The sequence below is a fragment of the Tetranychus urticae genome, chromosome 2, assembly GCF_039701765.1.
Source record: "Tetranychus urticae isolate SD_2017Ah chromosome 2, NJAU_TeUrti_SD_1.0, whole genome shotgun sequence".
In the NCBI taxonomy this organism is placed as follows: Eukaryota; Metazoa; Arthropoda; class Arachnida; order Trombidiformes; family Tetranychidae; genus Tetranychus; species Tetranychus urticae.
Window position 1 is genome coordinate 26,366,295 of NC_142959.1, and position 25,166 is coordinate 26,391,460.

The 25,166-nt window shown below is 32.8% G+C and overlaps 6 protein-coding genes, 1 long non-coding RNA gene and 2 pseudogenes across 11 annotated transcripts; 4 read left to right on the plus strand and 5 right to left on the minus strand.

Moving 5' to 3' along the window:
- Positions 1-563: 563 nt before the first annotated feature.
- On the minus strand, positions 564-2,400 carry LOC107360393 (uncharacterized UDP-glucosyltransferase YjiC-like). The gene is made up of 2 exons (XM_089267605.1): positions 2,054-2,400; positions 564-1,966 (listed from the first exon to the last, which is right to left on the minus strand). Exons 1-2 carry the CDS (start codon positions 2,092-2,094, stop codon positions 697-699), a joined length of 1,311 nt encoding a protein of 436 aa, XP_089123731.1. The 5' UTR covers positions 2,095-2,400; the 3' UTR covers positions 564-696.
- Positions 2,401-3,517: 1,117 nt separating this feature from the next.
- On the minus strand, positions 3,518-4,913 carry LOC107360885 (uncharacterized UDP-glucosyltransferase YjiC-like). The gene is given in 2 exon segments (NM_001323111.1): positions 3,518-4,799; positions 4,873-4,913. Coding segments are annotated over 2 exon segments (1,323 nt in total).
- A 1,620-nt stretch (positions 4,914-6,533) lies between these two features.
- On the plus strand, positions 6,534-8,079 carry LOC107360745 (legumain pseudogene; annotated as a pseudogene). Its single transcript, XR_001568365.3, has one exon. The product of XR_001568365.3 is annotated as a legumain pseudogene (transcript).
- Positions 8,080-11,685: 3,606 nt separating this feature from the next.
- On the plus strand, positions 11,686-13,281 carry LOC107360776 (legumain pseudogene; annotated as a pseudogene). The gene has a single exon (XR_016198710.1). The product of XR_016198710.1 is annotated as a legumain pseudogene (transcript).
- Positions 13,282-13,314: 33 nt separating this feature from the next.
- LOC107360777 (uncharacterized) lies at positions 13,315-15,026 on the minus strand. The gene is made up of 3 exons (XM_015927499.3): positions 14,826-15,026; positions 14,611-14,706; positions 13,315-14,059 (listed from the first exon to the last, which is right to left on the minus strand). The coding sequence occupies exons 1-3, from the start codon at positions 14,866-14,868 to the stop codon at positions 13,497-13,499; spliced, it is 702 nt and encodes a 233-aa protein (XP_015782985.1). The 5' UTR covers positions 14,869-15,026; the 3' UTR covers positions 13,315-13,496.
- Positions 13,939-15,055, plus strand: LOC107360778 (uncharacterized). Its single transcript, XR_001568374.2, has 2 exons — positions 13,939-14,081; positions 14,154-15,055. It is a non-coding gene; the product is annotated as an uncharacterized LOC107360778 (long non-coding RNA).
- Positions 15,056-17,225: 2,170 nt separating this feature from the next.
- LOC107360425 (uncharacterized) lies at positions 17,226-19,539 on the plus strand. Of its 3 annotated transcripts, none has more exons than XR_016198712.1 (3): positions 17,226-17,451; positions 17,552-18,847; positions 18,955-19,539. XR_016198712.1 is itself a non-coding variant. In XM_025160416.2 (2 exons), the coding sequence occupies exons 1-2, from the start codon at positions 17,247-17,249 to the stop codon at positions 18,433-18,435; spliced, it is 1,089 nt and encodes a 362-aa protein (XP_025016184.1). In that variant the 5' UTR covers positions 17,226-17,246; the 3' UTR covers positions 18,436-19,539. The 3 variants fall into 3 exon arrangements, 1 of the variants encoding a protein (XP_025016184.1); XR_016198713.1 differs by having other exon boundaries at positions 18,958-19,539; XM_025160416.2 differs by having other exon boundaries at positions 17,552-19,539.
- Positions 19,540-19,666: 127 nt separating this feature from the next.
- Positions 19,667-20,976, minus strand: LOC107360427 (uncharacterized). Its single transcript, XM_015927081.3, has one exon. The coding sequence runs from the start codon at positions 20,606-20,608 to the stop codon at positions 19,838-19,840; it is 771 nt and encodes a 256-aa protein (XP_015782567.2). The 5' UTR covers positions 20,609-20,976; the 3' UTR covers positions 19,667-19,837.
- A 965-nt stretch (positions 20,977-21,941) lies between these two features.
- On the minus strand, positions 21,942-25,107 carry LOC107360424 (low-density lipoprotein receptor-related protein 6). Its single transcript, XM_015927078.3, has 3 exons — positions 24,841-25,107; positions 23,212-24,759; positions 21,942-23,125 (listed from the first exon to the last, which is right to left on the minus strand). The coding sequence occupies exons 1-3, from the start codon at positions 25,076-25,078 to the stop codon at positions 22,188-22,190; spliced, it is 2,724 nt and encodes a 907-aa protein (XP_015782564.3). The 5' UTR covers positions 25,079-25,107; the 3' UTR covers positions 21,942-22,187.
- Between the last annotated feature and the right edge of the window lie 59 nt (positions 25,108-25,166).

The window sequence follows — 25,166 nt, forward strand, 5'->3', positions numbered from 1 at the left end:
GCTTTCACTATTCGCAGCTTTAGTTTTATTTCATGATTTCAATCTTCCATATTTATCAGATCAGTTTTAACCATTTTATTGTCGATATTTCACCAAGAAAATGGAATTTATCTGTTTAATAATTGAAGAAATTGGAATGTTTGATAGAAAAATCAAACAAAGATTTTAGATCTTGAGATTTTATTTTGCCTACAGTCAGTTGCTTACAGTCATTTTAGATTTGCTGAATTATCACTCCAGGACTTTAATTAATCATAAAGGATTAGATTGATTAGATTGAGTTAAGTTGTTGCAAATGAGCTCATGCAAAATTTCACTTTCGAGTGACGATTAGAAACTTGCAGCCGTTGTGACGATTGTTGATTTGGTCGTTTAAATAAATTGATTATTGCTATGGAAAATTAAGCTGAATCTACAAATAAGATAGATATTGAGCTATCACAAAAATAATCAATCTTTCATGTTCATCAATCATTTCCGTGAAATGATTTCAATTTCCCAAAACAAACAGCTCTGAAAACATTGTGATTGCATCAAAAACAGAAAAGTGACAATTAGTGACATTTGATTGTATTAAACTGAATTGATTTTATTTTGATTCTAAGATGTGTGAATAGTGATAGGGGTTCGGATGAAATATTAACGATACATAATAAAATTTGGGTGATTAAATCTTATTTCTTGATTCTCTTTAAGTTAAGTATTCAAAATTTGAGTCAATAAATTTTCAATCATTGTTACAGCTTTCTGTTTGCTTTCAGCTGATCTCATTGAGATTGAGATTTCATTGATTTTCTGTTGAAACTCGGTGTTAGTCAATGTTTCCTCTATTGCATCAAGTAAATTTGTATCGAGATCCCAGCTATTTAGACGTTTACCAATATTACAGTCGACAACTCGTTGGGCATTATCAAATTGGTCAAAGAAAAAAGGAATCACAATCAAAGGTTTACCAAAGTATAATGTCTCTATAAATGTGTTATTACCACCATGAGTAATTACCATATCAACAGCTTTCAAGATCGGAATTTGATCCACATAATTCTGTCCCCACATGTTAGGTGCAAGAACAATTTCATCACCTCTGGGTCCTTTAGAAACAATAAAACGATGTGGCGATTTGGCTAGAATATCGATCATCTTTCTCATCAATTTAACATCAATCGATCCAAGTGAACCAAGAGAGAAGAAAATCAATTTCCCAGGTAAATTCGCCAAAGAATCGGGAATTTTAAACACTGAGGAATCATTTGCTTGGCGTATACTTGCATCAACTCGAACCCATTTGTCAGATACTTTAGGTCCACATTCTGTATAGTCAAGTCCTTCAGGGTAATGATAAAATCCAAAATATTTGGGTTCATCAACAAAATAAGTTTCCTTTGAGACGCTTGGTACCTTGTGTGATTCCCACCAAGGAGTCAATTTTTCACCAAACCTTGAAGTTGCATCAAAGTAAAGTTTCTTGAACTGTTCAGCTGTTTGCTGATCAACTTTAACAGAGTATCCTGAGAATGGCGGAGGTCCTTCAGGGTAAATTGATAAAGGATTCATTGAACATAGTGGTATGTAAGGTTTAGTTAACTGGTATAAAGCTGGGTAACGAGTGATAAAATCGCCGATGAAAATATCAAACGAATCATGGTGTTCTTTTAGAACCTTTTCAAGCGCTTGATTAGTAGGCTCGTAGGAATCAGTAATGATTGTAAACAATTCTTTATCCTGATCGGACCAGTTCGAATAACGTGTCAAGGCATCTGCACGGAATTTATCCAAATTGGTTTCAACCCAGTTTTCAAATGGCTTTAAAGATAAGTGACTGAAAAATGATTCATCAAAGGGAATAAAGTTGAAACCATGTTTTTCAGCCAGTTTAGAGAGATATGAACGGTTTACAAACGTTACTTCATGTCCTGCTTGGGCAAGAAGCTCACCAAAACCCAATGTACAATTGATGTGACCAAATCTGTAAGTAATGGTGGAAATTAATAATATTGACTTATTATTTTGATGAAGACAATAATTTGTAACAATAAATATTAAAGTAACTTACGCTTCGATTGAGGATAAAAAGACTCGATATTTAGATTTCATTTTAGATCATTCAATATCCAATCTTTCTGAGGGCGAAATTTGAAATACTGGTGAAAATTAACTCAAAAATAATATTAATACATTTTAACAGTTAAAGCGTCATTTTCAATCAATGTCATTCAAGAATTGAAAATAAACTCAATACAGAAAAATCTTAAGATAATCATTGATCACACACTTTCTTATCATTTAGGTTTTTATCCTTCATCAATACACTAGAAATAATCAAGGTTAGGAAATTGTGCAATTTACAATTGTAATTAGATAGATTATAAGATCAAAAGCATTCGAACAAAAATCACTTATTGAGTACCTTAGAACTTAAAGGGAACAATATAAAAATAAAAATATGCTGATTCAGCACGTTCCTGGTGAGTTTTTGAGTCCGTTAAATGCCAGATGAACTTTAGATAAAAATACTTTTAATTGATCAGATATTGATCATGACAATAAATGTCATTTGATAATAATGGGCTGGTTTGTTTGTAACACGAGTTAAATGTGAAGAGTTGAATTGTATGACTCGATAAGCTATGAAATTCAATATAAAAATGAAAGAGATTCACCAATTCAATCACTTTTTTCTCAAACAGGGGCAAGCCATTGATCAGGTTCAATGAAGCCATTCTTTACCGAAATAAGTCAACAAGAGGCCCAATTAGTTATTGGTGCTGTGTCTGCGAAAATTGTTCATCTCGAGGTAAATTTGAAGCAAATAGTGACCAATAATTCACCTAACCTTACTGATTTAATTTCGCGAAATCAACGAATGAAAATTAAACAATTAATCAAATCTGATCCAACTAAATCAGGACTGGAGATTTACAATCAAGCTACAATGGACGTAATTGACTCAGCAGAGTTTCGAAAAGAACTTTAGGTGTTTCATTGCAATCTTTTATAACATTACAGCCTACGATCTCATACTCGAAATTAAAATTTTTAGCGCCTTTGCCTGCTTGCTGTGCTTATATCAAAGTTTCAAACTGACCAAGTCTGCGAACAATGTTAAATTTTTTGCACTTTCTCTATGTTGCTCGTTGTAACTTTAATTTTCAAAATTAAACCAGGCGATTATTTTGCAAGTTAATTGCTCACCTTAAGAAAATATTAAATTCATAACTATCCAGAGTATACGATATCTGAAAACATAATGAATGGACGAATTATTTCATGAAATAAGATAAATATTGAGCTATTACAAAAAAAATTAATCATTTCCGTGAAATGATTTCAATTTCCCAAAACAAACAGCTCTGAAAACATTGTGATGAGATTGTATCGAAAACAGAAAAGTGATAATTAGTGATATTTGATTGTATTAAATTGAATTCATTTTATTTTGATTCTAAGATGAGTTAATGCAAGGGTTTGGGTGAAATATATAATAATATCAACAATGAATAATAAAGATGATTAAATCTTATTTTTTGATTCTCTCTAAGTCAAGTTGAGTCAATAAATTTTCAATCATTGTTACAGCTTTCTGTTTGCTTTCAGCTGATCTCATTGAGATTGAGATTTCATTAATTTTCTGATGAAACTCAGTGTTAGTCAATGTTTCCTCTATTGCATCAAGTAAATTTGTATCAAGATCCCAGCTATTCAGACGTTTACCAATATTACAGTCGACAACTCGTTGGGCATTATCAAATTGGTCAAAGAAAAAAGGAATCACAATCAAAGGTTTGCCAAAGTATAATGTCTCTATAAATGTGTTATTACCACCATGAGTAATTACCATATCAACAGCTTTCAAGATCGGGATTTGATCCACATAATTCTGTCCCCACATATTAGGTGCAAGAACAATTTCATCACCTCTTGGTCCTTTAGAAACAATAAAACGATGTGGTGATTTGGCTAGAATATCGATCATCTTTCTCATCAATTTAACGTCGATTGATCCAAGTGAACCAAGAGAGAAGAAAATCAATTTCCCAGGTAAATTTGCCAAAGAATCGGGGATTTTAAACACTGAGGCGTCATTTGCTTGGCGTATACTTGCATCAACTCGAATCCATTTGTCGGATATTTTAGGTCCACATTCTTCATAGTCAAGTCCTTCAGGGTAATGATAGAATCCAAAATATTTTGGTTCATCAACAAAACTAGTCTCTTTTGGCAAGCTTGGTACCATGTGTGATTCCCACCAAGCATTCAGTTTTTCTAAAAACCTTGAAGTCGCATCAAAGTAGAGTTGCCTGAACTGTTCAGCTGTTTGCTGATCAACTTTAACAGAGTATCCTGAGAATGGCGGTGGTCCTCCAGGGTAAAGTGATAAAGGATTCATTGAATATAGCGGTATGAAAGGTTTGGTTGATTGGTATAAAGCTGGGTAACGAGTGACAAAATCACCAATGAAAATATCAAACGAATCATGATGTTCTTTCAATACCTTTTCAAGAGCTTTATTAGTAGGCTCGTAGGAATCAGTTATGATTGCAAACAATTCTTTATCCTGATCAGACCAGTTCGAATAACGTGTCAAGGCATCTGAACGGAATTTATCCAAATTGGTTTCAACCCAATTTTCAAAGGGCTTTGAAGACAATTTGCTGAAAAATGATTCATCAAAGGGAATAAAGTTGAAACCATGTTTTTCAGCCAGCTTAGAGAGATATGAACGGTTCACAAATGTTACTTCATGTCCTGCTTGGGCAAGAAGCTCACCAAAGCCCAATGTACAATTGATGTGACCAAATCTGTAAGTAATAATGGATTAGTTGGTATTTTGACATTAATTTATTAACACAATAAAAAATTGAAGTAACTTACGCATCGATTGAAGATAAAAAGACTCGATATTTAGATTTCATTTTATTAGATCATTCAATATCCAATCTTTCTGTGGGGCGAAATTTGAATACTGGTGAAAATTAACTTAAAAATAATATTTATACATTTTAACAGTTACAGTCATCATTTCCAATTAATGTCATTCAAGAATTGAAAATAGACTCAATTTATACAGAAAAATCTTAAGATAATCATTGATCACACACTTTCTTATCATTTAGGTTTTTCACCACAATCAATACACTCGAAATAATCAAGATTAGCGCATTTTCACCTAAATGTATTTGAAATTACGAAAGTTTTATCTAAGCACAAAATATTATCATCTAAAAGTTAGCGCTGCTTAAGAAATGGGAACTCAAGGATTAGTTACATAATTCAAATGTTTAATTTTTTGTTTGCCTCCAAAAACTTTGACTTTCGAGTTACAAGAGTTGTAAGAGTGGAGACCGGGTAAGTTTAGGACATTAAAAAGTCAACTTATGTGAAAATCATAATCGACAGTTTTTGTGTAGTAATTGGAGTTTGTTGTTTCATTAAACTGCTGATTAAAGAGTTTAAACTCATTTTCTGATTTTCTGTTTAAACTGATTGATGACAATTGAAAATAATATGAAATAATTGAATAGATTCACACCTAGCCTCTGAATCAACAAATACCCCTGCAACATATCACAAGACTCAGGAAAATGAGTAACAATTAATCTGCATAATTTATTAACCTGATAACATACGCAATACAATACAATAGCATGCGTTGAAAATGTGTGTCGATAAAAGTCGCTTAACCTGCAAATCGTCGATTTCGCACTTACTCTTCGTTACTCATTTTACAACTTTAATTTTCAGAATCGAGTTCACAGATCATGCTGCGAGTTCAGCCTCGAAAAATATTACATATTAAACAGCCAAGTATGTAATTAGAGTGAATCATGCCTTAATTAGTTAGTCAGAACAGATTCTCACCAAGATTAAATTGCTAATTGCAAGAAATTAATTGTTTTAGGATGTTTACTGCTTTACTTTAATTACATACTTGGTTACCTAATATATTACATCCAGAGTCTACGATGTCCGATAATGAATGGACTTATTACAAAACATAAAAAATAAAAATGCTAGTATGCTAAAAATTGGCAACAAAACAGAGCTTAGATCAATTGCTCTGTACCTTTGTATTGAATAATTACATGTAGTACCTTCGTGTTCTGTTCTTAGGTCTAAGAATTGAGGAATTGAACAAAAATCACATGTTTTCGTACCTGGGAACCTAAAGGGAATAATAAAAAAATATGCTGATTCAGCACGTTCCTGATGAGTTTTGACATAATCTATTTGATAAATGTTTCATTTCAAACAAAAAACCGGTAATGATTATTTTGATTGAGATGCACAATCAGATCTGGAATATTGTTGAATGAGGTAACATTAACGCAGTCCATTCAATCAAAGTTAACTTCATATCAAAAATACAATTAATTGATCAGATATTGATCATAACAATAAATGTCATTTGATAATAGTGGGTTGGATTGTTTGTAACACGAGTTAAATGTGAAGAGTTGAATTGTATGACTGGATAAGCTATGAAATTCAATATAAAAATGAAAGAGATTCACCAATTCAATCAATTTTCCATCAAACAGTAACAAACATCAAACCAGAATAATGTTTTCATTCTTAGCCATTTTCCCAATCCTTTTCGCCCTTTCAGCTTCAACTCCTTTGGCTGATTTGTTGGATTCAAAGTCAAATGCTGGTTTCAATATCCAAGCTGTATTGGTTGCTGGGTCAAATGAATACTACAACTATCGTCATCAAGCCGATGTTTGCCATGCCTATCAGGTCCTAAGAAATCATGGTGTTCCTGCCGAAAACATTATTGTCATGATGTACGACGATATCGCCAATGATCCTGAGAATCCTTACCCTGGTAAAATATTCAATGCTCCTAATGGCTCTGATGTCTATGCTGGTGTATCAAAAGATTACACTGGTGATGAAGTAACTCCTGCAAACTTCCTTGGTGTACTCAAAGGTGACAAGGCTCTTGCTGCAAAGGGTAAGAAAGTACTCACTTCTGGACCCAATGACCATGTTTTCATTTACTACGCTGATCACGGAGCTGTTGGCCTTGTTGGTTTCCCATCTGACACCCTTTCTTCAGATGATTTGAACAAAGCTTTGGTCTACATGCATGACAATAAGTTGTATGGTAAACTTACATTTTATTTGGAAGCTTGTGAATCTGGTTCAATGTTTGAAAACATTTTACCCAGTAACATAAACATTTACGCTACTACTGCTGCCAACTCTGAAGAATCAAGTTATGGATGTTATTGTGATGACGAAAAAATTGGTACCTGTCTTGGTGATGAATATTCAGTTGCTTGGCTTGAAGACTCTGACTCTCATGACATAACCAAAGAAACATTGGAACAACAATTCACAGATGTTGTGAAACACACTCCGAGCTCACATCCACAAGAATTTGGTCAAAAGTCTTTGGCCAGTCTAGATGTTAGTCAATTCCAAGGTGAAAAGGCTGGTAAGATTCGCTCTCAAAGAAGACATCCAAAAAGTTCCGTAAACGCTAGAGATATTCCTTTAGTGATGCTTAAGCGTAAAATAAAGCGAACAAATGATGCCGCTGAAGCTGCTGTTCATGCTAAAAAATTACATACTTTGATTGCTGGTCGACGATTCCTTGAATCAGGCATCAAAAAGATCGTCTCTCAACTCTGCTCCGATGGTTACTGTTCAGATGCCAAGCAAGTCATGTCAACTCGACGACCATTAGTCCATCATTCAACATACTCAAAAGTAGCCAAAAAGTTCCAATCAAGTTGCCTTAACTTGGGTATCCACACTCATGGAATGAAATTCATGTATGCTTTTGCCAATCTTGTTGAATCCAACAACTTCAATGATTCAACATTGAACCGTTTCTTGGAAGATTTGGAACGAGCTTGTAACAATCACATCGTTGACCATGGATTCAAAGCTATTGTCTAAATGAAAAAATGGATAAAATCTATGATAAAATGAATTAACAACGAGAGGCGTTGGAACAAGTGTTCAGCAAATCTGTTTTTTTTGCTATCACCATTGGATGAGAAAAATGAGCAAATGTTAACGTTAAATTTTTCCATCCAAGCAATAAATATTAAAAAACTATTTCAATTACTCAACGGTAATCAAAATTTATTATCACAATAGAGCATCTAAAAACCTTCATTATATACGATTTGATTGTATTGAACTGAATTGATTTTATTTTGACTTTGAGAAAAGGTGTGTTAATACTAACAGAGGTTCCGATCAAATATTAATATTAACAATTGGATGATTAGATCTTATGATTTTTTAAGTTAAGAGTAAGGTAAATGAATAAAAACTATCCTGAATAAATGAAGCATCTATTAACCTCACAATATTATACGCGATACAATGCTACATAGGTGTGAAAATGTGTGTCCACCAAAACGCACCAAGTCTGTGACCGATGTCAATGTTTTTGCACTTATTCTATGTTGCTCGTGGTAACTTAAATTTTTAAAATTAACCTAAGAGATCATTTTGCGAGTTAATTGCTCACCTTAAGAAAATATTAAATTCATAACTATCCAGAGTATACGATATCTGACAACATGATGAAAGGACGAGTTGTTTCATGAAACAAGATAAATATCGAGCTATCACAAAAAATGATCAATCGTTTATGTTCATCAATCATTTCCGCGAAATGATTTCACTTCCCAAAACAAAGTTATATTAACATTATTATCTGGAAATATTATTATGGGATTGCATTGAAAACAGAAAAGTGATATTTGATTGTATTAAACTGAATTGATTTTATTTTGAGTCTGAGTAAAGATGTGTTGATACTCGGATGAAATATTAACAATACATAATAAAGTTTGGGTGATTAAATCTTATTTCTTGGATAATCTTTAATTAAGCATTACAAAAGTTGAGTCAATAAATTTTCAATCATTGTTGAGATTGAGATTTCATTAATTTTCTGATGAAACTCGAGATTATGATTCACACTAAGCAATCTATTTTTCACCAAACCTTGGCCTCGCATCAAAGTAAAGTTGCCTGAACTGTTCAGCTTTTGTCGATGCTCTAACAGAGTATCCTGAGAATGGCGGAGGTCCTTCGGAGTAAAGTGAAAACGGATCCATGTCCTGCTTGGGTAAGAAGCGAGCCAATTGATCAGAAATTAAGTATAACGCTAAATGTCATTTGATAATAATGAGCTGTTTTTTATAACACAAGACTAATAGTAACTTAGCAACCCCCGACTTAGCGAATAACTTATCCTGATAACATACGCAATACAATTGTTGTTACTAAAAAGACACAATCAAAACAATTTTCACATTCAAGCACAGATTGACAAAAATGAATAAAAACGGTAAAAATCAATTTCTTTCAAATTTAGACTCTGTTGGTTTGTACGGACATAAAACCTGAATCCATTTGTGTGATTTAAAAATTTCTCTGAGGCACAGTTTTCGAGAAAATCGAGTTCAGAGTTGAAACTTCGATCGCCTTTTGTTCATTTAACGAAGCAGACTTCTTCATGAAACTAATTTTACTGATGTACATTTGAATGGCCAACCAGAAAATGTATTTATTTTGGTGAATAAAATTTTCTATCTTCAGTAAAATAGATAAGTTCGATTTTCAGTTGAACGGATCTTTTTCTATGACCGTGAGAGTTAGCGAGCTGAAACTTTCTATTTTTTCATAAAAATTGTTGGCTTATATCATGGATTGAACAATTTTATCAATTTATTAGCAGTTCTCTTGATTTCGACCATTGGCCTTAAAACTTTCTGCCTCAATATTTCGAGTTTGGTAGCCCTTACAGTCATCATTCTTTCACCAATTTGATTCTTTACTAATTAATAATTCAATTCACTTTAATAACTTTCCGATAGCGCATTTGGGTCTTAATTTTTGGGTTGTAAATGCACCAGTAACAACTTATTCAACAAAACAAACTCATATTAACCCATTTCTTGGTAAATAAACCAATTTTCTGGTTAAACTTACAAATGAAATGCAAAGAATGCTGCCAAAGTCTTGAACATTTGAGTAAAGAGTTCAGACTTACTGGGTTTGTAAGGAAATGAAAACTGAACCTATTGATACTATTGAATAATCCATCCGATTGGCAATTTTCGAGGAAATCGAGGTCAAAGTTGAGACTTCGATCGCCTTTTGTTCGTTTATGGAAGCAGATTTTTTCATGAAACTCATTTCCCTTAATGTAAATTTTAATGGTAAACCAGAAAATGGACTTTATTACACGAAATAAAGTTTTGTGTCTCTATAAATCCGATTAGTTCGATTTTCGTTTGAATCGACATATTTCTGTGACCGTTAGAGTAAGCAAGCGGAAACTTATTATTGATCGATAAAAATTGTTTGCACACATCATGGATTGAATCCTTTTTTCAATTTATCAACGGTTCTCTTGATTTTGGCCATTGGCCTTAAAACTTTGAACCTCCATATTTCGAGAATGGCATCACCTAAAATCATCATTCTTTGATCTAAAATTAGGTTTATATATGGGTTATATTATGATATGACTAAATACAGTTAAAAATGAATATTTTTTTAACAATTAAGATTTGTGTCCAGTAACCATTTAACTTTATAAATCAAGTCTTAAATCGGACAACATGAGAAATGCAATGCTATAACTTTTTTATTAAGATCTTGAATAATTTACTATTTCAATATATCATAGTTCATAATAAAATCTAATGTTAGATCAAAGAATGATGATTTTAGGTGATGCCATTCTCGAAATATGGAGGTTCAAAGTTTTAAGGCCAATGGCCAAAATCAAGAGAACCGTTGATAAATTGAAAAAAGGATTCAATCCATGATGTATACAAACAATTTTTATCGATCAATAATAAGTTTCCGCTTGCTTAATCTAACGGTCACAGAAATATGTCGATTCAAACGAAAATCGAACTAATCGGATTTATAGAGACACAAAACTTAATTTCGTGTAATAAAGTCCATTTTCTGGTTTACCATTAAAATTTACATTAAGGGAAATGAGTTTCATGGAAAAATCTTTTTCCATAAATGAACAAAAAGCTTTTGAAGTTTCGAATTCGAACGCCATTTTCTCGAAAACTGTTTATCAGAGAAATCTTTAAATCACACAAATAGACTCAGTTTTTATTTTCCTACAAACGAACAAAGTCTAAATTCGAGAGAAATTGATTTTCAACCTTTTTTTGTCAATTTTTGCAAATGTTAAAATTGTGTTAATTGTATATTTTTAGTAGCAAGCCAATGCTATTTCATATAGCAAGCTACATGAAAATGCGTGTTCATATAAACTCCACAAGTCGCTTAACACGAATGTCAAAGTTTTTCCATCCATTAGTTAGTAACTTTGATTTTCAGAGTTAACTGAGGGACATTTTGCGAGTTTATTTCTCATCATCACAAATATTACATTAAAAACTTTCCAGAGTATACGATATCTGATAACATAACGAATAGACAAATTGTTTCATAAAACAAAAGAAGAAAAATTCTCTTGAAATTTGGAAAAAAAATAGAGCTTAGACCGATTGCTCATTTCCTTTTAATTGAAATGATTACATGACTAATTTTCCTATTAATAGTTAAGAATAGAAGAGTCGAGCTAAAATCACTTGATTTTGTTTCTTGGAACTTAAAGGGAACAATACAACAATATGCTGATTTGGATTGTATGACTGGATAAGCTATGAAATTGAATATAAAAATGACAGAGATCCACCAATCCAATCAATTTTTCATAAACAGTACCAAACACCAAACCAGAATAATGTTTTCATTATTAACCATTTTCTCAATCCTTTTCACCCTTTCAGCTTCAACTCCTTTGGCTGATTTGTTGGATTCCAAGTCAAATGCTGGTTACAATATCCAAGCTGTCCTGGTTGCTGGGTCAAATGGATTCGACAATTATCGTCATCAAGCCGATGTTTGCCATGCCTATCATGTCTTGAGGAATCATGGTGTTCCTGCCGAAAACATTATTGTCATGATGTACGATGATATCGCCAATGATCCTGAAAATCCTTACCCTGGTAAAATATTCAATGCTCCTAATGGCTCTGATGTTTATGCTGGTGTAGTAAAAGATTACACTGGTGATGAAGTAACTCCTGAAAACTTCCTTGGCGTACTCAAAGGTGACAAGGCTCTTGCTGCCAAGGGTAAGAAAGTCCTCACTTCTGGACCCAATGACCATGTTTTCATCTATTTTGCTGATCACGGAGCTGCCGGTCTTGTTTATTTCCCATCTGATACACTTTCTTCACATGATTTGAACGAAGCTTTAGTCTACATGCATGACAATAAAATGTATCACAAACTTGTATTTTATTTGGAAGCTTGTGAATCTGGTTCAATGTTTGAAAACATTTTACCCAATAACATAAACATTTACGCTACTACTGCTGCCAACTCTACAGAACCAAGCTCTCCGACTTATTGTGAAGACCCTGAAATTTATCCCTGTCTTGGTGATGAATATTCAGTTGCTTGGCTTGAAGACTCTGACTCTCATGACATAACCAAAGAAACCTTGGAACAACAATTTCAATATGTAGTGAAACGCACTCCAAATTCACAGCCACAACAATTCGGTCAAAAGTCTTTGGCCAGTCTAGAAGTTGGTCAATTCTTGGGTGAAAAGGCTTCGAGTAAGATTGACGCTCTAGAAAATTCAGAAGATTCTGTAAACGCTAGAGACATACCTTTAGTGATGCTCAAACGTAAACTAAAGCGTACAAAGGATGCTGCTAAGGCCGCTGTTCATGCTAAAAAATTACATACTTTGATTGCTGGTCGACGATTCCTTGAATCAGGTATTAAAAAGATCATTTCTCAACTTTGTTCAAATGGTTACTGTTCAGATGTCCAACAAGTTATGTCAACTCGACTACCATTAGTTGATCATTATAAATACTCAAAAGTAGCCAAAAAGTTCCAGTCAAGTTGTCTTAACTTGGGTATCCACACTCATGGAATGAAATTCATGTATGCTTTTGCCAATCTTGTTGAATCCAACAAGTTCAATGAATCAACATTTAACCGTTTCCTGGAAGATTTGGAGAGAGCCTGTAATAATCACATTATTGATCATGGATTCAAAACTATTATCTAACAAATGGATAAAATCTATGATAAAATGAATTGACGAAGAGGCGTTGGAACAAATATTCAGCAGAATCTGTTTTTGACATCATTTTTGGACGAGAAAAAATTAAATATCAAAATTATCGAATCTTAGCGTTCAATTTTTACATCTAAGTTATAAATATCAATAAAATTATTTCAATCACTCAACATCGATCAAAAGTTATTATCACAACGAGCATCTAAAATATTTCATGATAAACGGTTTTTATCAAGATTTTTTATTAACAAGAAATATCAATTTCAATTCGTTTACTAATACAAGAGTAACTCAATTGAATTACATTATCTTCAAGTTTCAACCATTTTAATGGTAAATTATTGCAAAGAGGTTGTCATTAATTAAATACAAATTATTTTGGGTTTCAATTTCCAGTGTAACTTGAAAAGATTCGGGATAAAACACTATTTGAACGAACACCAAGAGGTTCAGTTCCTGCGGGTGGCAAAATTTCTCCACATTTGGCACTTGTAGATGGATAGGATTGACATAAGAACTCAGGTAATCGAGATGAAGATAGTCGAACTATTTTACGACTCAAATCAAGGGCAGCCTCACCACATCTATTTGTAATTGAAACAGTGACACAATCTTGGAATCGGTTGTAACCACAACACGCCATAGCTACTCGATTATCCCAAGTAGTTTGTGATACTTCCTCAAGGGATCGCTGTAAATCCTTGGTGCATTGTTTTGATTGAGATCGAGCTTCACTCAAACATTTAGCATGTTTTTTATATTCAGCTCGTATCTCTGTTCCTGGAGTACAAAATTCATCTGCAAGACTTTTACCTCCTTCAGCAATGAAATCTACTAATTCCCGTTGCAATGGCGAGATACATCGTCTGGTATAGTTATGGCGACATGATGAAGCCTCTCTAATGTAACCACATTGTCGTTCAATTTCAGCTTCAGTTCCTTGTATTCCTGCCAGCAAAAAGGACATAAAGTAAGTAACGTAATTTAAATTGTTTCACTTTTTTTAACTGTTTAGTAATTCAAATTTTCTTTGTTTCATCAGTTTCCAGTGAATCGATTTACAAACAATTACTTTCAACGGAAATCTCTAATCAGTTATTGATAATACAATTTCCCCTTCAAAGATTTGATCGTGTTGATATATTGTTCAATATTGAATAACAAACCAGTTTGGGTTTATTAATACACGTTCATTTTTTGCAATAAACTTGAACCAAGTAGTCTGCCTAACACTAACCTTGAGTCGATTAAATCTCAATGGTTCGCAGTTATGGACCAATGATCAAATAAGCCTTAAAGAAGCTGTCGGCCTCATTTGTTGATACATTTAACAAAGAAACTAATAAGGATGGAAACAACAACCATTGTGACTTCAAAGTCATCACCAGTTTATCCAAGTCTTACAATTTAAAGTTAACTTCAGATGACACTAACTAAACTTTTCTGGTGGATTTTTTACATGCGAATTCAGTCATTATAATGTCCAAAAATTAGCTTACCTTGAGAGTTCTGGGTGAAAACCAATAAAGTTGCTGTACAAAGATCGAGCTCTCTCATGTGACATGAAGCAGTTTGGCCATTGATTGTCTGGGAACCTGAAATGGTTAATAAATGGCATTAGTTTATCAGTTGGCCTTTACACAATGATCCTGAATGGAAATCCATAATTGAATTGGAAACAAAAAGACGGACAAGAAATTGAATTTAAACTCACCAAATGAAACGATTAAAATAGCAGCAATTAATAGGTATTGCATTGTTGTTTTTAGTTTAATCAAATAGATAAAATAATTGTAAAAAATGGTATTTTAGTTTGAACTATTTTAGACGTTTTTAACGTTCGATGAGATCAATTGATGTATATTGACTGACCCAAACCTTGAGACGATTTTAAAGTTATCTTCACAGTGATTCAAAGTGAAAGTGAAAGATGTAAAATTGAAATGTTTGCTTCTTCTTATTCGTTCATATTCATCAGCATGTTTCTACTCAATTTCAACCTTAGGCGATTCAATTTTGACGTCAATAAGGAACAGGTATTAGCAAGGCGGTTCTTAAACGCCAAGTTTTCCATTAACATTTCTTTGACATTTGAAATACTGTGTATTCCTGATGAGATGATATTTCATCTTTTAAGCAAACAAAAACATTGTTCGCCAAAAATCTCAGAATAAGAGCATTTTTAGCTTCTGAAAGCTCTTTTTTTAAGCCTTTACACCATATCTTAACAATAGGTTGAAATTTCGCTAACAATCGTGGAAAGATGAACCGTCAGAATATTGTGGAGCCTAGTAACTGGATTCAATGGTTTGACCCAAGGCGTACCTATGAAGAGGTCGATGGTCAGTTGTAAATGGGTTTACTGTAAAGGGAATTTCTTTATTCAATGAAATTGAAAGGTAATTTAACACAGGCTCAAGGCTTGTTGATGGAAACTTTCATTAATTAATCATCTTGTCAATTCTTGTTGTTGTTATTATGTTTACATGATTTCTTGTTATTTCATTTGAAGATGAAAAAAAAAGACAAGATGATCAATTTAGCCAAAGGTAATGAAACTCAATATCAGTGTTATTAACATCGCCATTGAATCTCATGGAAATTCCCAATCAAACCTTAGTTACCATTAACAGAAATAAACTAAAAAATTAAAATTTTGATCAAAGAGAAGGCAATAGTTGAAATGATAACATCTAATGAATTGAATTGAATGTTAATTTCGTTTCTAAGACAAAGTAAAAGCAGAAAATTGTCAAAATTTACTTTTTTAGGCATTTTTAGACATTTGTGACAATCAAGTTTATTCATTGGCATTGGTAAATTAAGGGAAAAATTATTGGAAATTTTGCTTCATTATTTATTTTTTGTCAATTGATTTGAAATTTCCGCCAATAATCAGATCATGATTCAACTGATGGACTTAAAACAATCAAATTCATCTCTTTTAAGAAACATTGACGGTTCAATTGAATGAACCAGATGTCAGATTAAAATGTTACTTTATTTAGACTGAAGATCTGGTGAAATGGGTTTAATTTTTGGTTATAGTTTCTTGCACTGTATTAACAATTCCGATGAAAATGTTTAATCACTGATGAATTTGAAACAAATAAACTGTCCAAGAATTGGTTAGCTTGAATTTCTGCACCTTTAAATATTACGAATCTTGTACCTAATGAAGAAACTATAATTGTTTGATCAGGATCCGATCAATTTTCTCCTGTTCTTTTATTACATGGAATGATCTGGTCTATTGAATGCTAATTAACTTTCTCTTTGTTTAGTTGATCTCAGTTTGTTAAAATAATTTTCCAATATCAGTTACACTCTTTTCCCTTTCTCAGAAGATTTCTGGTTAACCAGAACAATAAGCTTATTGTTATATCTTTAGCATTGATGAATAAGAGGTAACAAAATGTTTAAATTAATAATATTTAACAGTCAGCCATCCAATCAAATGTATCCAATCACATTTAATCAGATTATCTCTTGAGATGTTTGAAAAGGGAGAGAGAGTTAAACAAAAAAACCGTTGGTAAGATGATTACCTTGTCTGTAAGATGGAAAAGGGTGATTCAAAGTTTATTATTTTTATCTAATTGTCAGTTAAACTAAACGTTCATCTTTAACTTGATTTTGTTAACTATTGATTATACCCATTATTTTTAAACCAGTGTAAGTGACCATCATCAATAATTGAACCAGTGAACAGTGTTTTAAAAATGTGCGGTTAATTAACCATCATTAACCAAATAGATAACATAATATGTAAACATTGAAAACGATTCTTTAAGCTATGTTCACCAATAACCGATATCTTTTTTATTAAAGCCATTTTATTTTGCTCAACTGATTGCTAAATCACCTTACTTTCCATTGACAACATAACCATCTACTGTTTTCAGACGACTTTATGTATCAACAGAGTAACCATCTGCTCTTGTGATAGATAACCTTTTAATTTACAATCAGTTTTATAGCCAGTCTATCAATTTGTTAAGATAAACTGTACATTTTGTGTAAAAAATCAACAATTTCATTCGAATCATCTGTTATCTAAAATTAATTTTCTCTTATAAGATCTTGTGCTACATTTTGTTCTCTTCTCTCAATCTGTTACTGTGAGATATGACACATGGAGCCAGTAAGATTAATTGACAATTTAAGTGAAGAAGTTAAAGAGTTGAAACATCTCAATGTAAGATTGAAAAGCTTCAATGATACTCTGACCGATGAGATAAAATCAATCGAAAGTCGATTACTTATTGCTGAAGAAGAGAAGAAACAATTAGAAAGTCAATGTCGACAACTACAAGCAAAGATTGATCTCATCAAAGAAGGTAAATATTTTTATTTAAATTTATACTATTACATGTAACCATTTTGATGTACAATTTAATTTAATTCTAATGATCATAATTATCTATTTATTTTGAGCAGAGAAAGAATCTGAGATTAACGAACTGAAGGAAAATTGTGCTAACCACATCGAAGTTCAGAGACGTCTAGATAAATCTTTAGACTCACACAAAAAACAATTAGCAGACGTTAAGGATGAGCTTTCTCAAGCCCGAGAGGAGACATTAAAAATACGTAAAGAACTGGAATTGGCTAAAAAACGCGAAAATGAGTTGCGACAAGAAATTGGTGATGTTCAACAAACTTTAGAGACCGAGATCGTTAAAAATGAGGAACTCAGAGAAGAGCTGGAGGATTTTAGATCTACAAACAAAGCAATGAAAGACGAAATAGATTATTTGAGAAAAGAAAAAGAAGCAATAACTCAAAAGATGGTCCGTAAAGAAAATGATTTTGAAGATATGAAAACCATCTTGAGCTATGGTACTGATTTCACATTCTCAAAACCTCTTCCAGGAGTTGATGTATGCTCTGAAATATTTGATAAAGACAATTTGACTGAAACGAGATTGAGTTTGGCTAATCTTATTCATCCTATCGATACCTCATTGGAACATTTATCTCCTATTGTTGCACCAAATAATATGTTACAACGATACCGCCGACAATCAGGATCTCCAATAACATCAACTGGAAGGAAGCCTCCTATTCGAGTCAGATTTGATCTCACAGCACAGTCAATTGACCAAGCTCCACCATCTCCACCACCATCAATTTGTTCTTCCACAACATCGAACGTGGAAAATGAAAAACCTCAATTTGGACCATTCTGCTTCCTTTTGTTAACTTTCATACTATTTTGCTATACATTCATTGTTTATCCTCTAAAGTACACATATCATTATCTAATAGCAACCATACTTCTACCTGGAATCAAGGTTGAAAGAATCACATCATGTCAATGATACCAATTTAAGCCAAAGTAATAAAGTGAGCAATCTTGTAAACAATTAAAAATAAGAGAAGAAAAGAGAGAGATGAAGAGATGAAGAGAGAAAAGAAGGAGATAAAAAGATTTTGTTGACTTTCAATGATCATCAACCTCCTTGTGAACCTCTTGTCACTTGATTCTTGTGTTTTGCTTCATAATAATATTAATTTCTCCGTCCTCGTAAATAAATTCACATTGAATTATGTTCAATTGCCGTTTAGAAGCTATCGGATGATAATGATGATTTGTAGTTGAGCTTTAAACTTCCTTTGGATACTCCACTACTTCTAATAACTTTTTTTGGTGGTGTTGGTGGCTCATTCGTGTAATCTGGATTGTTCAACACAGTTATTTTGAAATTGTTTCGGATCCAATCTTTATACGAAGTAAGTTCAGCACCAATGAATGAATAAATTGAACAAATAGTGATACCACTCAAAAATAATGTAAATGTTAATAAGAAAAGACTCAAGGAAAAATTTATTTTACCTAGAAGAGTTGGGAGAAAAGAAAATGGATTGAATCGAGCGAGCAATCAAAACAACGATGAAAGGGATGACAAGTTAATCACTGCAAATAATCAAGAATAATCAATCAAACTTACTTACCTAAACTATTGAACCAAATGAATCCTCCAAAAAGAAAGAAGTAAAATAAGAAGAAATGGACTCCAATTGTTATTATCAAATCAACTCTTCCTTTGGCTTCCATCATGACCCAGTCAAAAAAATTTCTTGGATACTTAATCGTTTTATACTTAAATCGACAGATATCACAATATTCTGATTTTGTTTCCTCAAGCCAGTTATTTAAACATGATTGGTGAGCAAAGGCAAACACACCGCGACAAAAACAAGGAGTAATCAAATTTCCTGGTTTAAAACATATCCGACAAGTTGTTTCTGATACAGCCATGATTTCCGATAATATAAGATCACTTATTTTCCTCTACAGTAATTGATATGTTGATCGGATACGAAGATACATAATGTTGTTAATTGACGTGATCCAAAGCATCGGATCCGTTACATATGTTACTAATGTTGATGACACATAATTAAATTGTTTAAATTTCTAATTTATTATAGTATCCATGCTTCTCAACAATCATTTCTGTAAATACGCACCAACCTTTCCATAAATAGTGACTTGGATCTCTGCTTCATCAACATTCAGCTGATTAGAAATACGTGAAATAGCCGCTATACTCTGATTAAAATATGATTTTATTATAATTTCTTACAGCAAATTTTGAAAATAATTGGAATTTTAAAGCTCATAGGTTTCTGGGTTACGAGACTTTATCATTTCAAAAAAGTAACAGTGTAGTTTGGCTCAATGAAGACAAACATTTAGGTTCAATATGTCTGAATAATTCATGAGTAAAAGAATAATTCTATCCAATCAGAAAGCAATTTAACCATAGGAATATCAACAATTTCATACCTTTCTGTGATAATAGTCTTACTCCAAACTTTAACAATAATCGGAAGATCCTCAGGAGGAAAATCTGCACGGAAGAATTGAAATTTATCACCTTCAACTCTTATACCAGTTCCTTCTGGAAGAGCAATGATTGACCTTTTTTTCATTATAAAAGCTTGGTTTAATCTTTTAACCCTTGATTCTCCTCCATGATTTGGAATATTTTTCTCAGTAAAATGTGGATTTATATTGTAGGGGAAGAGATCTAAGGCTTTATCATTAGAAGGCCAGATAATGGGCATATCATTTGTGGTTCCAATATCAGGACAGGCAACATTAGAACCAGCTGACCATCCAATGTAAGGTATACCATCTTGAGTGACTCTTTTCCGTATTGGCTCGATTAAATCATGTTTTTGAAGATAATAGAGCAAACTGAAAGTGTTACCACCTCCAATACAAATTACTTGAGCCTCGTTGATTGCTTTAACCATGTCTTCGATTCTGACTTCGTGGATTGATTGAATCTTGGATCGTCCCAAACCAATCTCAACCATAGTTTTGTATTCATCCCAATCACGATCAACAGCAGCAAACGGGATGAATAAAATTTTAGATTCTGATGAACCGATGAAATCGTCGATCATTGGCTTACACCATCCAAAAAAGGACTTACTAGGTCGAGTAACATTTGATAATAGCAATAGACGTCCTGTAGGCATGTTTGTAGCTATTTTCAGTCAACGACAACAATTACCAATGCAAAGACTACTGGAAAATTTGTTTAACTAGTAATAGGTTACAAATGAGTTTCTGGTTTTGTTTATTTACGAAGGTAGCTGAACTGAGATTAAAAACGAGCCATTCAGGCATGTAGCTGCAGTTATCTAAAATTGGACAGCTTGAGCTGATTCTTACTAGGCAAATCTAAACAAATAAAGCAGTTTCACGTATGGTGCATCCATAATATAAAGAAAGATGGCGCTAATTTTTTTATGCAACTTGTACTGTAATATCTCAAATTGGTTTATAAATCCTTTATAAATGCGTTTCAATCAAAGGTGTTAATGACTGATTCAACACTCATATTCTTACTCTGCATTCTAATCGACTGATTATTCGAAACGGCTGAGCTGATATTCAACATTGAATCAGTCATTAACACCTCGTATACTGAACCAACCTCTTTGTTATGATCTTTGGAAAACAATTTAGTTTATCTTTATTGTCAAGAATATTATTTGATGTCTAATTAGTGATAATTCGAAGAATCAGAATTCCTTCATAACTCATTCCGATTGAATAATCGTTCCTTCCACACCAATTTAAGATTTCCTTCAAATTCTGTTTACAGATATTTTGTGGCCAATCATTGACCCACCATGTAAGTAAATTATAAAATATGTGCTTTATCAAATTAGCAATTAGTGAAATAAGTGTTTATGCTTTACATATTCAGAACTTGTAAATTAAAATCTTGATTATCCAATTATCTTCCAGTAATTTAGATATAAAGGAAAACTTGTTTACATTGAGCTTCATTGAAAATATACATCTAATTTCTATTATCTTATTCTACTATTTGTAGATTGTTTTGTAGAGGCAATAAAAATTCAATTCAACTTCACGTATCTAGAATAACATCGAATCAGATATGTATCTTAAATTAACATTCATTCCATTCTAAGACCTACTCTAACAGTGATAATTGGTGTTCAGACCATTTAGTTGATTTAAGTGACGAAAAATTTGATTACTTTGTATCTTAAGATTCATTTGGATTATGTTTCAGCCTCACCATATCAGTCGGCTTATGTCTTTGAAGCCGCTTTGAAGTAGATACAATTTTTAGCAGATTTAACTTTGATCCTTTAAAATTTGTTTGTTGAGTTCGATAAAACAATCGATTATTAACGTAGCCATGAAAATTCTTTCTCACGAGTTTTAGTTACTGATAACTAAATGTGAGAAAATAGAAAAATAATCTTGTTCCCAGGAATAATTGTTGATCTTTAAAGTGATTGTAAACTTCCTATCCGAGATAAAATTATTGACTTATTGATCTTTTCGAAATTTAGTTTATTATGAATGAACATTTATGACAAAAAACTATGGGAATGAGGGACGATGACTGTACATAAGTTGATAAGAAAACTACAAATGCAATGATTGATAAACAATATGAATATAAAAAAGTATTTACAAATTTGCACCATTGCAAAAATAATTACAAGTCAAAACAAAAAAAGAGTTGTTAAGTAAAGATTCGAAGCGCTGAAGGAATTTATTTTTGCGCTCGAATTAAACACCTGAATCACTTGATTGACATTTGGTTGCGTAACTACAAACAGAAACGTTTGTAACAGGACTTGGCGGTGGGACACAAAGATAGGTTTGCACGGATTCATTGCCGGAGCAAACAGAATTTGTCTCATATCGACTTGAATCTCTACCATAATAAGATGACACAACATCAGGCGGTGGTTCAGCTATAGGCACGACCGAGGACTGTGGAGGACTGTAGGACATTCTTGCCGCACTTGCAACATTAATTTGTAAATTTTGATTCATCAAAGGAACATCAGAAGAAGGCTCTTTGTTAGGCACTACGACTGTCATTCTGCATGCTAGCGCACAAATCGCAATAACAATGCAGACAGCAAGGGCAACTCCGTACAATGGGAGTCCATTAGTTGACTTTAATATATTATTAACAGTAGAGGTTGATGACGAAGGTAATGATGATGTTGATGATGATGATGAGGAGAATGAAGCTTTATGATGTTTTATGCAGCGTCTAGTAACTTCTTCGTTTAATTCACTGCAAAGTGAATGTTTATCACAGATTTCGTCTATATCAAGGCATAAACTTGGGTTTGATGGGCATAAAATTTTGTCTTCAGGACAAATAGAACAGTTCATTTCGTCAGAACCATCAGTACAATCCTTATCGCCATCACACCGATGACTTGGATCAATACAACTAATTTCACCAGATACGCATGCAAATCGATCAGCAGGACATGGTTTCCTTGAAAATGTGAACATTGATAGTGGTTTTCTTGATGTAGAGAAAGAGGGAAGAGGTGTAGTTGTTTTCATCCGTTTACAAGATTTTTCATCAAAGTCAAGTTCCCAACCGTTTGCACAGGCACAAGTAAAAGGTTTCTGATACCTATCAAGACATAAATGCTTGCAGCCACCATTATTTTTGTAACATCCAAGATCAAGTTCAAAACCTAGAAATAAGCAAATAGAAATAGAAATAAGTATAAAATATGCAATTAGTATAAATAAAATTTTCATAAATTTTTTATCAACAAACCTAAATCTTGATTAAGGGAGATGGCTTTTAGACCCATCATGTCTGAAATCGATTCGACAAAAACTTCTTTTTTGCCCCCAATACGTTTATCTGTTCGATGAATTGCTCGATCATGCCAATCAGTCCAATAGACGTAATCATCTAAAACTGTGAGTCCAAAAGGATGAGAAATTTTATCGAGTAAAAGTTTACGCGATCCGCCATTAAAGTCACACGTTTCAATTCTATCCATTTTAGCATCAGCCCAAAATAATTTTTCTTCGTCCAAATCCATGGCGAGACCATTTGGCCAAATTATATCAGAATAAATAATTTTTTCTCTTTTACTACCATCTAAAGAAGCTCTTTCAATTTTTGGATCAGATCCCCAATCAGTCCAAAACATTAAACCTTTCCATGGGTTAACAATAATTGCTCTTGGTTTATCTAAGTCTTTTGATATTAGTGTTTTTCGATAAGATCCATCAATTCTTGATACACGAATTGCAGCGGCCTCAGTCCAGTATAAATTCCGAGAAATCCAATCTACAGCAATACCATCTGGATGATTCAAATCACTATTTATAACATTGTCAAATTGAGTGGCATTGAGATGAGCTCGTCTTATTGCTTTAGCATCGTCATCAGTCCAATAAATTCTATCGTCGATAGGATCATAATCAAGAGAAATCGCACGGGCAATCTCTTTGGGGTAAGGCAAAACAACATCAGTATGATCTTCAGTGTCTAATGATATTTTTCTAATATCAGTTCTCCTTAACAAAATAATAAACTTTTCTTCCCTTTTGGCACAGGTTTTATTGTCATATGTTAAAAGAACACCAGTTGGACAGGCACATGAATAATATGGTGGGTCAGAAGAAAGAAGGCACAAGTGAGAACATCCACCATTATTGACAGAACAGTTGGATACATATTCAGGTTGCAGTAAAGGTGAGTAGACTTTGATACCCGAAGGATATCCATAGTTTGCTTGATGTTTATTACTTGGAATCAGCATTTTGCACTTTTCACTAACTTTGTTACATGAACTTATTCCCATATTTGTCCAATCAGTTAAATATAGCAAATCTTTTTCAAGTGTCAATCCAAATGCTTGAGCAATATTTGTTTGAAACATTTTTTTATTTCCTCCATTATAATCGACACTAGAGATGTATTTAAGTTTTCCATCAGTCCAATAGACTCGTCTTGCAGCAAAATCAACTGCTAAACCATTAGGCCAACGTAATTCTTCATTCTTCACTAATATACGTCTATGTTTACCATCCATAGAGGATCTTTCGATTTTGGCTTTATCTCCCCAATCAGTCCAAAAAAGTAAACCTTCTTGAGGTACCAATGCTAAAGCTCTCGGTGAATCAATGTCTTTCCAAAATAAAACTTTTCTATTTTTTCCATCGAACTGGACAACCTCGATTCTTTTAGTGTCGGCATCTGACCAATATATTTTTTTGGTAATCCAATCACAAGCCAATCCATCAGGTGAAGATACACCAGTGTTGATTATGTCAAATGGTTTTGAAGATTTATTTCCTAAACGAACACCTATCATCAAATAGTAAAATATTAATAATCAAAAATATATCACAAAATTTTATCATCAAAAGTCAAAAACAATCAATCTACCTTGAATCTTTTCAGTGGCTAAATCACTCCAAAAGATTATTTGTTCTTTATAACAAAAATCCAGGGCAGTGGCATCACCGAGATTGTCAACCACAACAGAGGTGTCCAATCTTGTTGAATCTAGATGCACCATACTTAATTCCTTAGTATTTGCAAAAATAATGTTTGATGCAACAATGTTGTTGTTCCATAGTAAACAGTAAAATATGACAAGCTTTAAAAAAATGCTAAAAAACATTGTTATTATAAAAAAAGGACAATAAAATAAATTAAAAAGATGAAAAAAATAGAGTTCACAGTTTATTAACACTCTCACACTCTCACTC

Coding starts and splice junctions, on each gene's coding strand:
- LOC107360393 (XM_089267605.1), bottom strand. CDS start 2,094: ATGAAATCTAAATATCGAGTCTTTTTATCCTCAATCGAAGC. Junction 1,967..2,053: donor TTTTTATCCTCAATCGAAGC/GTAAGTTACTTT, acceptor CATTACTTACAG/ATTTGGTCACATCAATTGTA.
- LOC107360425 (XM_025160416.2), top strand. CDS start 17,247: ATGGAGCCAGTAAGATTAATTGACAATTTAAGTGAAGAAGTTAAAGAG. Junction 17,452..17,551: donor GATTGATCTCATCAAAGAAG/GTAAATATTTTT, acceptor TATTTTGAGCAG/AGAAAGAATCTGAGATTAAC.
- LOC107360424 (XM_015927078.3), bottom strand. CDS start 25,078: ATGTTTTTTAGCATTTTTTTAAAGCTTGTCATATTTTACTGTTTACTA. Junction 24,760..24,840: donor AGCCACTGAAAAGATTCAAG/GTAGATTGATTG, acceptor ATTTGATGATAG/GTGTTCGTTTAGGAAATAAA. Junction 23,126..23,211: donor CTCCCTTAATCAAGATTTAG/GTTTGTTGATAA, acceptor GCTTATTTCTAG/GTTTTGAACTTGATCTTGGA.
- LOC107360777 (XM_015927499.3), bottom strand. CDS start 14,868: ATGCAATACCTATTAATTGCTGCTATTTTAATCGTTTCATTTG. Junction 14,707..14,825: donor TATTTTAATCGTTTCATTTG/GTGAGTTTAAAT, acceptor TAACCATTTCAG/GTTCCCAGACAATCAATGGC. Junction 14,060..14,610: donor TTTCACCCAGAACTCTCAAG/GTAAGCTAATTT, acceptor TTTTGCTGGCAG/GAATACAAGGAACTGAAGCT.
- LOC107360427 (XM_015927081.3), bottom strand. CDS start 20,608: ATGCCTACAGGACGTCTATTGCTATTATCAAATGTTACTCGACCTAGT.